The sequence below is a fragment of the Pogona vitticeps genome, chromosome 4 (genome assembly GCF_051106095.1).
Source record: "Pogona vitticeps strain Pit_001003342236 chromosome 4, PviZW2.1, whole genome shotgun sequence".
In the NCBI taxonomy this organism is placed as follows: Eukaryota; Metazoa; Chordata; class Lepidosauria; order Squamata; family Agamidae; genus Pogona; species Pogona vitticeps.
This window is the reverse complement of record NC_135786.1, coordinates 78,401,458-78,414,359: the sequence shown is the minus strand read 5'-3', so window position 1 is coordinate 78,414,359 and position 12,902 is coordinate 78,401,458. Positions and strand designations below refer to the sequence as shown.

Here is a 12,902-nt window from a genome sequence, read left to right as displayed (position 1 = left end):
TGTACATTGAATTTTATTTTTTATTGCTGTGAGCCATCTTGAATCCCATCAAGAGAAAGGTGGCCTATAAAATGACACAAAATAAAGTATTGCAAATACCTTTAGATGATTAGGGTTACTTCTGAAATTTGTAAACTTTCCACAAAGTTTATATAGAAATTGCTCATTCTTCCTCTGTTTCAGGACTGAGGTTTGCGGATCCTGAACTTGGGATCTAATACCAAGCAAGCTCTGGCTACAATTCGGATAAATACACACTCAAAGGTGTGATATTAGGCCAGCGACCAGTGAATTAAGTGTTAATTTGTAAAACAGCCTGCATTATACTGAACAACCACCGAGGGATCTACGGTCTGCCTGTTGGTCGTAATAAGTTTTAAAGCAATGCTTTCATTCCTAAAATGTGTGGAGAAAATGGCACTGGCAAGTCCCCTCTCTGCGTTGGCGAGCTTCTCTCCTTCGTTAGGTTTTGATGCTGCCCTGCCAGGTTCCTCAGAGAACATACAGTACAAACTTTCTTACTCATTTGCTCCTCAAAAGCCGCAACAACCCCGCCAGGTAGAGAAACGGAGACAGTTCCACGTTTATCCAATGACCCTAAAAGCCTAAACCCCTCCTACTCTGACCCGCTTGCTTTCGTGTAAGGCATGCTTGCGTATATATTTTTTGTCCGAGAGCCCAGCCCCCCGTTCCCTTTCTTCCGTAGTTTTTGGCCGTCTTGCCGCCTTACCCTCAAGCCCCCGCTTCAGAGCGGCGCCAACCGCCCGCCTTTAGTGAGGGTGCAGGCCGCTGCTTCTTACGCCTCCCTCCTTCCGCTAAAGAGGCGGCCCGTTCGGCTGCCTCAGACGCCTCCCCGCGCTCGCCAAAGTGGGCCACAAAGACGCCCTGGGGGGGAAGAAGGGCCCGGCTCTCAGCGGTGGCCAGCCATGTCCGGCGTGCGAAGGCGGGCGGCGGCCCCTTCCCGCGCGGGCTTCAGGCTGGGTGATGGCGAGGCAATCGCCGGCGCGGCGGTCCCTCAGGGGTTGATTCGGGCGGCTCGAAAGAGCGGCCAGTTGAATCTGTCTGGCCGGGAGCTGACCGAAGGTAAGATGGAAGCCAGCTGAGACTGAGCGGGGAGAATGAGGGGTGCCTTCCGACCGTCGCTGTCGTGAGAGGGGAAAGTAAAGTGCCTCAACGCAGCCGTCTGTGGAACGGAAGGCGGGCGGTCCGGGGAAGACTGTAGAACCGCACCCAGGAACCGGGGGCCTTCATTTTCCTCCGCCCGTTCCCTCCCTTGCTCTGAGGGGCGGTTTGAATTGGAGGGGCGCCTGCTGCGCCCTGATGTATGTCCTTCCCCCCTCCTTCGGCCCGTTTTGGACGCCTAGGATTGGAAATACTGTACATTCTAAGCACACATACTAGGAGAAAAGGCAAAACAGAAGTGGAACAAGTAAATAAAATAAAAGTATAAATATGCACAGTCCAGTGGAGTCAGTGCAGCTTGTTTCTCAGCCTCCATGACTAGGATTGCAGCACATCTTAGAAATACTGTACAGAGTAACTTCATAGGTGAAGCAAACCAGGAAATATTTTAAATACCCTGTTTCCCCAAAAATAAGACCTAACCTGAAAATAAGCCGTAGTAGGATTTTTCAGGATGCTCGTAATATAAGCTCTATCCCAAAAATAAGCTCTGGAGTTCTTCCTGTCCGACTCTTCGTGACCCCATGGACCAGGGCACACCAGACCCTCCTGTCTTCCACTGCCTCACGGAGTTGGGTCAAATTCATCTTGGTTGCTTTGATGACACTGTCCAATCATCTCATCCTCTGTCATCCTCTGTCATCCCCTTCTCCTCTTCCCTTCACACTTTCCTAACATCAGGGTCTTCCAAGGAGTCTTCTCATGAGATGGCCAAAGTATTGGAGCCTCAGCTTCAGGATCTGACCATCCAGGGATCACTCAGGGTTGATGCCCTTCAAAATGGATAGGTTTGTTCTCTTTGCAGTCCACGGGACTCTCAAGAGTCTCCTCCAGCATCACAATTCAAAAGCATCAATTCTTCAGCGGTCAGCCTTCTTTATGGTATGCAGATATACCAGAGTGATATCATTTTCATATCTGAGGTTGTTCATATTTCTTCTTGCAATCTTAATTCTGGTTTGGAATTCATCTAGTGCACCATGATGTATTCTGCATACAAGTTAAATAAGCAGAGAGACAATATACAGCCTTGTCGTACTCCTTTCCCAATTTTGAACCAATCAGTTGTTCCATATCCAGTTCTAACTGTTGCTTCCTGTCCCACATATAGATTTCTCAGGAGATAAATAAGGTGGTCAGGCACTCCTATTTCTTTAAGGACTTGCCATAGTTTGATGTGGTCCACACAGTCAAAGGCTTTTGCATAGTCAATGAAGCAGAAGTAGATGTTTTTCTAGAACTTTCTGGCTTTCTCCATAATCCAGCACATGTTAGCAATTTGGTCTAATTATCTGCCCCTTCGAAATCCAGCTTGTACTTCTGGGAGTTCTTAGTCCACATACTGCTGAAGCCTACCTTGTAGGATTTTGAGCATAACCTTGCTGGCATGTGAAATGAGTTGAATTGTACATTTATTGAACAAATCTCTGGTTTTTCCCTTTCTATTATTCTCCTCTATTTCTTTGCCGTGTTCGTTTAAGAAGGCCCTCTTGTGTCTCATTGCTATTCTTTGGAAGTCTGCATTCCATTTTCTGTAACTTTTCCTATCTCCCTTGCATTTTGTTTCCCTTCTCTGCTATTTGTAAGGCCTCGTTGGACAGCCACTTTGCTTTCTTGCATTTCCTTTTCTTTGGGATGGTTTTTGTTGCTGCCTCGTGGACAATGTTATGAGCCTCCGGCCATAGTTCTTCAGGCATTCTGTCCACCAAATCTAGTTCCTTAAATCTGTTCTTCACTTCCACTGTGTATTCATAAAATATTTGGTTTAGATTATGCCTGACTAGCCTAGTGGTTTTTCCTGCTTTCTTCAGTTTAAGTTCGAGTTTTGCTATAAGAAACTGATGATCAGAGCCACAATCAGCTTGAGGTCTTGTTTTTGCTTTTTTTTTCCCAATTTTTTTTATTTTTTAGCATAAGGGGTGACAAAACGGAAAAAGGGAATTGGAATTAATGAGGAAGAGGGGAGACAATAACATACTGATATTCAATCTATACCTATTGCCATGTCAAGATTTTAAGTTATTCTCTTTACTCTTTTCTGCCTTATAAAGTTCTCATTTCAATATATGTTATTCAGCCGCTGCCTGTTGATTCAGTTGTTTTTGCTGACTGTATAGAGCTTCTCCATCTTTGGTTACAGAGAACATAATCTGATTTTGATATTGCCCATCTGGTGATGTCCATGTGTAGAGTCACTTCTTGTGTTTTTAGAAAAGAGTGTTTGTGATGACCAGCTTGTTCTCTTGACAAAACTCTATTAGCCTTTGCCCTGCTTCATTTTGAACTCCAAGGCCAAACTTAGCTGTTGTTCCTTTTATCTCTTGACTCCCTACTTTAGCATTCCAGTCCCCTATAGTTACAAGAACATCTTTCTTTGGTGTCAGTTCTTGAAGGACTTACAAGTCTTCATAGAATTGGTCAACTTCAGCCTCTTCAGCATCGGTGGTTGGTGCATAAACTTGGATTACTGTGATGTTGAAAGGTCTGCCTCGGATTCTTATTGAAATCATTCTATCATTTTTGAGATTGTATCCCAGTACAGCTTTTCCCACTCTTTTGTTGACTATGAGGGCTACTCCAATCCTTCTATGGGATTCTTGCCCAAAATAGTAGATATGATAATTGTCTGAACTGAATTCGCCCATTCCCATCCAATTTAGTTCACTGATGCCCAGGATTTCAATGTTTATTCTTGCCATCTCTTGTTTGACCACATCCAGTTTACCAAGGTTCATAGATCTTACATTCCAGGTTCCAATGCAGTACAGTGGTGCCTCGCTTAACGAGCGCACCGTATAACGACGAAATCGCATAGCGATCCGTTTTTTGGGATCGCTAATGTGATCGCTTACTGATGGCCCCAAGGGGCGAAAATCGCATTGCGAAGACCGGTAAGCATTTCGCTTACCGATCTTCGCATTGCGACGCCCGACAATCAGCTGTTCATCGGTTCTAAAATGGCCGCCGCGCATCCCAAAATGGCCACCGCAACCATTTTCGCGCCCTGCCCTCGCTTACCAAGGGCGCGAAAATGGTGTCGCAATGAGGAAACATGGCATAACGGTGAGTAAAGAAGCCATTGGAACGCATTAAACTAAGTTCAATGCGTTCCAATGGCTTTTTCCGTCCCGTTTAGCGATGTTTCGTCATAGCGAAGGTTAATCCGGAATGGATTAACCTCTCTATGCGGGGCACCACTGTATTTTTCTTTGCAGCATCAGACTTTCCTTTCACTTCCAGGCACATCTGCACCTGAGCATGCTCTCGGCTTTGGCCCAGCCACTTCATTAGCTGTGGAGCTACTTGTACTTGGTCTCCGCTCTTCCTCAGTAGTATGTTGGACACCTTCCAGCCTGAGGGGCTCATCTTCCAGCATCATATCTTTTAGCCTTTTGTTTCTCTCCATGCAGTTTTCTTGGTAAAGATACTGGAGTGGCTTGCCAGTTCCTGCTCCAGGTGGATCGCGTTTAGTCAGAACTCTCTACGTACTATGGACCTGTCCGTCTTGGGTGTCCCTGCACGGCATAGCCCATAGCTTCTCTGAATTACTTGAGCCCCTTCACCACGACAAGGCAGCAATCCATGAGGGGATGTAATGTACTAGGGAATACTAAAGTATGGTTGTTGAATGTTTCTGTGTGCAGTTCCTCTCCATGTATGGCGGATAAATTTGGATACTCCTGAGGAGGCCAAGCAAAATCTTTCTTTTGGTGCTGCTGATCGGTGGTGGGAGCAAACTGATCTCACCAAACTAATCTTATCATCCAACAAACTGAAGTGTCTTTCTGATGATGTCAGACTCTTGCCTGCGCTCACTGTGCTGGATGTGAGTACAGAAATTTTGAAGAATATTAATTTCACATTATGTAATATATTGTTGAAGATGGGTAAAATAGGCCTCTTCAGTTCTGTGAGTGGTCATAGTAGCCAGATGGGCAATATATAATTTGAACAAATATTAGAAATTGATTTGGATGAGAGTTTTGTTGAGGTCTCTGAGGTTGAGAGGTATTTATCTTCAGCAGGAAAAATATGTGTCTTTGATACGTCCAATACAGTGGCGCCTTGCTTAGCGATTGCCTTGTTTAATGATGTATTTGCTTAGCGATGAGGTTTTTGGAGCGATTTTGCACTCCGTTTAGCAATGTTTCCTATGGGGAAATTTTGCATAGCGATGTTCGGGACCTTGCCTCGCTTAGCGATGACAGTTTAGGTCCCCCTGTTTTGCTTAGCGACAGCTGTCAAACCTACAGTTCAATGCATTCCAGTGGGGGGGGGAACTCACCAAAAATTAACAAAGAGTCAGAAAAAGCTAAATTAAGTTTGCAAAGGTTTTACAAGGTGCACTAATGATCCCAAGCATTTAAAACAGTTTTTGAACATTTTAAGACACTTTAAAAATAGCGAAAACTGACCTGTCAAAACCATTGAAATGCACTGAAACCTATCCAATGAATTCCAATGGGGGAACCGTGTTTCGCTTAGCGATGTTTCTTATGGCGATTTTTGCTTAAGGATGGTAATCCATTCCCATTGGAACGGATTATCCGGTTTTCAATGCATTCCTATGGGAAATGGTGTTTCGCTTAGCAATGTTTTCCCATAGCAATGTGGTTTTTGTTTTTTTTTTGAACCAATTAACATCGCTAAGTGAGGCACCACTGTACATAGGTAGTAACTTTATGGTCAGGATTAGAAAAGATTCAGGAATAGATCTGCAACATGATGAGCCACTATGATGTAGAGGCTAGAGCAACGATAGCAAACCTAAAGCATTCATGCCACAGCTGGCACGTAGAGCCCTCTCTGTGAGCATGCGAGCCATAAGTTGCTGGATCGCTACCCCCAGCAGCCAAACCTGAGGAGGTGCCGCTGCGATGCTAGTGCCCCAACAGATGGGGGGCCAGGATCCGGAGCAGCTGGTGCTGGCAGCGGCGGTCCATCCGAGCTATAGGCAGTGGCGGGGTTGGGCACGACTGAGACAGATCTGGAGTGGGCTCTGGAGGCACCTCCGTGCCCAAGATTCCCCCTTCTGCCACCACTTCAGCTGCTGCTGTTTCTGCCTGCCACCCACTGGATTTTTTTTCCAGTTTGGGCACTCAAGTTCAAAAAGGTTTGCCATTACTGGGCTACAATGTCTGATTAGGTTGTGGTGTCCCAAGGTCAAATCTACGCTTAGTCCTCTGATTTCCTTAGGCTGTTTCACTTGTAGGACTTTTGAGACAGTATAATCAATTCTTCAGGTTGTCTGGGGAAAGGTGGGAGCAAGAAGTAATGAAGCTGGCTGAATGGAGGTCTCAAAAATTCTAGATGGAATTCTGAATCTTGAGCATTTGACACAACACTGGTTTCTTTAAATGAAAACTGTTAGGTACAGGTAGATGAAGAGATGAATCAAAATTTAAAGAGAAATGTGCCTGTCTGAAACAGATACAGTGGACCCTTGACCTACGGAATTAATCCGTATTGGAACGGTGGCCGCAGGTCGAAAAGTCCATGGGTTGAGGGTCCATTTCCCATAGGAATGCATTGAAAACCCTGTAATCCTTAACCGGCCTAAGAACTCCCCCCCCCCAAATAAAATAAAGACACCTTACCTGTTCAAAGCCTTCCAGTGGTCCCCCGCCACCCTTATCGCCGCTGCCCGAGGCCTCTGAGGGCTTCCCCGCCACTGCCGGAGGCATCTCGGAGGTCCCTCACTGCTGCCATTGCTGCTGCCCGAGGCCTCCGAGGGCTTCACCGCCACAGCCAGAGGACTCTCAGGAAGTCCCCCGCCCCCATGATGCAGGCTTTCCCAGGGTGGACCGGGTCTACCAGGGGAGGGCTTCCCCCGGTAGGCCCAGTCTACTGCATGGGAAAGCCTGGTAGACCGGGCCTAGCAGGGGAGGGCTTCCCCCAGTAGGCCCAGTCTACTCCCTGGGGAGTTTTCGAGGTACTTTTTTGTACCTCGAAAAGTACGCACGTCAAGCCGTACGTACGTCGAGGGTCCACTATAGTGAGGCAGAAATATGGTTATGCATCTGTATCTCTGAACTATACAGAAGATAGTTTTCAGTGTAAGCATGCTTTCCCCCCTTATTCCCCTCTATCATTTGACTTCACTTGATGAAACGGATGGAAGAAATGACTGGGGGGGAAAATAGGAATTTTGGCTTGGGATATATTGCACTGTCCTTGACCAATATTCATATTTCTAAATGCTATGCTTTCTGGCATGGAACCATTTATTTCTTTCATTTTCTGAATCAATAAATGTCTTGACTTTCTTTTTTCATTTTAGGTTCATGATAATCAATTGACATCTCTTCCTTCTGCTATTGGATCACTAGAAAACCTTCAGAAGCTTAATGTGAGGTAAATCTATTGTACAAACATATAAAAGGTGTTTTCAGAATGCAAACAGTGGCCAGAATCCTTTTGGGATCTTACTGTGGAGCAACTGACATCGTGTAAGTTGAAGAGGCAAATTGTGATTAGTTAACAAAGTGCCACTCGTGTGCTTGGTTGCTTGCCCAGTTGCGTGACTGACATGTAGGTAGGCATATAGCTGATATCTTGATTACTTGCATCATAGCACCAAGCCATATGCCATTTCACTTACTCCATGACAGGACTGATTACTTTAAAAAGTTAGGTTAAATATGAAAATATAATTTTCTTGCAGAAAAAAAAATAAGTGGGTTGGACTACTGCAGTAAAACCAGCTCCTTATAGCACCAACATTTGTAGCCATCATTCTGCTTTGTTTGTTCAAATTGGCCACATTCTCTTGTCTTTTCAAGTTCATTTGTACATGTGTGTTATGAAATCAGCTCCACACGGCTCAGTGGGGTAATTTCCCATGCATAGAAGCCTTCATTGTTATATTACAGAATGTAATTCTTGAAAAAAGGGAATTGATTAATAAGTCAATAAGAGTATATGATACTGCATAGTATCATTGACATTCATCCTAAAGGTCTCAGATAGGCTTCCATAAACCTACAAAATAAGCTAATCAGTCAAGTTTCATCATAATTCCTAGTGCCTTTTTACTCTGGATCTGAGATATTGTGTCCATTGTAAATAGAACATAGTCCAATGTTCATTTTTTAAATACCATATGTACTTGTACACCTGGTTTTTAAGCTGCTCCAAGTCTGTTACTGTAATTTGTCCATAAAGAGTGTTTTTAATGTACAAAAGGTAAAGAGAACACATGCCCAGATACTGTAAGGCAGGGGTCCGCAGCCCGGTACTGGGCTGTGGCCTTGGCAGGACTGGCCCGCAGAGAAGGATATCCCGCCCCCCCATGCACGCCCACCCACACACATGGCCCGCCTACCCGCATGGGTGCCCCACCCATGTGTGTGACTCCCCCACAAATGGGCCTCACCCCCAACCGGTTTGCGGTTTAGGAAAGGTTGTGGACCACTGCTGTAAGGCACACTCAGAAGAACTGATGTGAAATCCTTTTTTAGAGAAAAGCTAAACTTTCACCAGGTTTTTTTTTTTAGTTAGAGGTTTTAACTGTATCTTTGTAATGGCTGATACCTGAAGTTCTACAGGTGTCTCCTAGTTTAAAATAAAATATATTAGTATTATGACTAATGTCCTTGGTATTGTCTTAGTTATTTATCAATCTTCTGTTTAGTTCAGGCATATAACTTTCATATTTCAGAAGAAAGTTCAAAATGTAACACACATTTTAATATGCAACAAACTAAATTTAAAATAAATTATTCATTCTTTCAACCATAATGCTAGGATGAATATCTCGAACCAATTGTACTGTGCTGTAGCTTTTTAGAATAAGCTTACAAATAACCACTGCATTATGGCAAGAAAGGAGACCTTTTGTCAGTTGCCTCCCTCCCCCAGATAGGTTTCAGATGACTTAAAATTAAAATTTTATATATGCGTTCAGGGAAGCTGATAATATTCTAGATTATAACACATAAATCAGAAAATAGACATAGGACTCACATATTATTGGTATGTGTGTGGACAGATAGGGTAGTGAAGCATCTTGTGGGCTTATTACTTTTGTGGACTTGTTTGTCTACTCAGGAATAAGTCAGAATTAATTCACTGCGGTTTATTCCAAATTAAATAAGTACAAGGTTGCAGCCTTACTTGACAGGCTCTTTTAGACAAAAGTTGTGCTAATATGTTCCATTATTATTATTATTATTATTATTATTATTATTATTATTATTATTATTATTATTATTATTATTATTATTATTATTATTATTATTATTATTATTGTCGTCGTCGTCGTCGTCGTCGTCGTCGTCGTCGTCGTCGTCGTTATCGTTATTCATCTATCTATCTATCTATCTATCTATCTATCTATCTATCTATCTATCTATCTATCTATCTATCTATCTATCTGTCTATCTATCTATTTATTTTATAGTCATAATAAACTGAAAGATTTACCAGAAGAGCTTATTCAGCTAAAGCACTTGAGAAGTCTCCTTTTGCAACACAATGAATTACGTCACTTGCCTCATGAATTTGGGGAACTGAACAGTTTGGAAGAACTCGTAAGTGAAAGGCTCTTACAATGATTTCCTCTTTGTGCCAGGGAACCCTCTGGAACACTGTAGCCTAAATCGTCTTTGAACTCCCAGTTAGAGTAGGCCCAATAAATCAATCCGTAACTGATGAGTGAATATGTATGTAAATCACATTGATTCCGTGGGCTCTAGTTGAAATTACCGGTAGAAACTTGGCTTCTGTGCTTCCATATGTTTAGTCTGAAGTAAGTTCTGTTGTTTTACATAGTGCTGTTCAAAGACATGTTTACATAACATAGTGGTTGTGACGACTACCCACGTCACTCCTGTCACTCATATTCAAGATCTCATTTGCATGAGCCTATGAAAGGAGTAGTTGCTGACCTTGAGCCAGACATCCTGGAGAGTGAAGTCAAGTGGGCCTTAGAAAGCATGGCTAACAACAAGGCCAGTGGAGGTAATGGCATTCCAGTTGAACTATTTAAAATCTTAAAAGATTTTAATGGTGCTCTTAAGGTGCTACATTCAATATCCCAGCAAGTTTGGAAAACTCAACAGTGGCCAGAGGACTGGAAAAGATCAGTCGACATCCGAATCCCAAAGAAAGGCAGTGCCAAAGAATGCTCCAACTACCGTACAATTGCACTAATTCCACACGCTAGCAAGGTTATGCTCAAAATCTTACAAGGTAGGCTTCAACAGTATGTGGACCGAGAACTCCCAGAAGTACAAGCTGGATTCCGGAGGGGCGGAGGAACTAGAGACCAAATTGCTAACATATGGTAGATTATGGAGAAAGACAGAGAGTTCCAGATAAACATCTACTTCTGCTTCATTGACTATGCAAAAGCCTTTGACTGTGTGGACCACAGCAAACTATGGCAAGTTCTTAAAGAAATGGGACTGCCTGACCACTTTATCTATCTCCTGAGAAATCTATATGTGGGACAGGAAGCAACAGTTAGAACTAGATATGGAACAACTGATTGGTTCAAAATTGGGAAAGGAGTACGACAAGGCTGTATATTGTCCCCTGGTTTATTTAACTTATATGCAGAATACATCATGCGAAAGGCCGGATGGAGGAATCCCAAAACAGAATTAAGATTGCCGGAAGAAATATCAACAACCTCCAATATGCAGACGATACCACTCTGTAAGAAAGTTCGTCCTTTCCCTCAGGCAGCCCTGTGGGGAAATCCCCAGGGAACCCTGCTTGGAAGCCAGCCAAGCAGCAGTTGCATGAAAACCAGGGAGAGATCTCTGATAAATGAAGACAGACTACAGTCTTTAGTTATGATGCATGTTACCGGTGAAGAAGATGTCTGCCTGTAAAATGTCTCCAAAATGTCTCTAAAATGTCTACCTTCTTCTCCGGAGGCATGTCTTTTTTTATTAAGTACCATCATTTACATAAAGAGAAGATTTAGCCAAAGAGGGTTGAGAAACTTATCTTTTCAACACATTCCACACATGCGCAGAGAGAGAATCATAGAACAATGCATCTTTATACTACAATAACTTGATTATGCTAAACACCAGTGATGTATCCCTTAATAGCCACAAGGTGGAACTTTAGACTAAAACTTCCCACACAGCCCCTCCATTTCGGCGGGAAATAATACAGGTTGAGTCCGGATAACTTTAACAGAAGAACTTTTATTTTCCTCCACACCCTCCAGCACATCTTTGAACGGATTTAACGATTTCGAACTCGGCAACAGGCCATCATTAACAACTTCCAAACTTTGATTAAAGTCCCAGGGGGTTAAAGGCAGCACTCCCCATAAGGTTCCTTGAGCTCCGACTGAGGGGGTGGGAGACTCCTCATGGCACAAATTGTCCCACAACATTTGTGCCTAATCCACCCGCGCTCGTCTGGACCTTCGTCAAACTCTGCTGTCATCCACTCACGTTGCAATTCCACTTCTCTCGGCGCCACAATTACATTCCATTCCTTTACAGTTATACGTGGAGAAGCCCCTTTAAAACTTGGGGGATCGGGTAGAAGGCCACCTATCTTTAGGTGGGGAAAATCTCTCATCAACCCCTGAGTATGGACCCTTTCGAAAGCTCTACGTCTTTCTTCCCGCTTTCTCCTTTCATACTCCTCCACCACAGTACTAAACCACACCAACCCGTCCTTGTCCTTATATCCCTCACTAACTGTCACTTCTGACTCCTCCCACTCCCCATCAGCCAAACATACTTCTATCTTCACCTCCCCCTCCTCCATCACCGCCTTTCCCTTTTCTTTGTCACTTTCGCCACTAGCTCATTGTTCCTTCTTTCCATCATCCTTTTCTACTTTCATTTCCGCGGACGGCACACTCTTATTCTCCACACTTTCACACACTCTGATGGCAGAAAGTGAGGAGGAATTAAAGAACCTCTTAATGAGGGTGAAAGAGGAGAGTGCAAAAACAGTCTGAAGCTCAACATCAAAAAAAAGAAAGAAAGAAAGAAAGAAAGAAAGAAAGAAAGAAAGAAAGAAAGAAAGAAAGAAAGAAAGAAAGAAAGAAAGAAAGAAAGAAAGAAAAGATCATGGCCACTGGTCCCATCACCACCTGGGAAATAGAAGGGGAGGATATAGAGGTAGTGACAGATTTTACTTTCTTGGACTCCATGATCTCTGCAGATGGTGACAGCAGCCACGAAAATAAAGGATGCCTGCTTCTTGGGAGAAAGCGATGACAAACCTAGACAGCATCTTAAAAAGCAGAGACATCACCTTACCGACTAAAGTCCGCATAGTCAAAGCTATGGTTTTTCCTGTCGTGATGTATGGAAGTGAGAGCTGGACCATAAAGAAAGCTGACTGCCGAAGAATGGATGCTTTTGAATTGTGCTGGAGGAGATTGTTGAGAGTCCCCTGGACTGCAAGGAGAACAAACTTATCCATTCTGAAGGAAATCAACCCTGAGTGCTCATTGGAAAGACAGATCCTGAAGCTGAAGCTCCAATACTTTGGTCATCTCATGAGAAGAGAAGATTCCCTGGAAAAGCCCCTGATATTGGGAAAGTGTGAAGGCAAGAGGAGTGGGGTATGACAGAGGATAAGATGGTTGGACAGTGTCATTGAAGCAACCAAAATGAATGACCCAACTCTGGGAGGCAGTGGAAGACAGGAGGGCCTGGTGTGCTCTGGTCCATGGGGTCACGAAGAGACAGACATGACAAATTGACTAAACAACAACAAATTAGAGGAATGGAGGG

At 43.7% G+C, this 12,902-nt stretch overlaps 1 protein-coding gene across 1 annotated transcript in view; it reads left to right on the top strand.

Moving 5' to 3' along the window:
• The first annotated feature begins 411 nt into the window (after positions 1–411).
• LRRC40 (leucine rich repeat containing 40) overlaps positions 412–12,902 on the top strand; it is a 36,754-nt gene continuing 24,263 nt past the window's right edge. The window contains exons 1-4 of the mRNA XM_020795255.3: positions 412–1,083; positions 4,827–5,008; positions 7,463–7,536; positions 9,584–9,713. Of these exons, the coding sequence (XP_020650914.3) occupies positions 648–1,083; positions 4,827–5,008; positions 7,463–7,536; positions 9,584–9,713 (822 nt within the window). The 5' untranslated portion in view covers positions 412–647. The remainder of the gene's footprint in view (positions 1,084–4,826; positions 5,009–7,462; positions 7,537–9,583; positions 9,714–12,902) is intronic.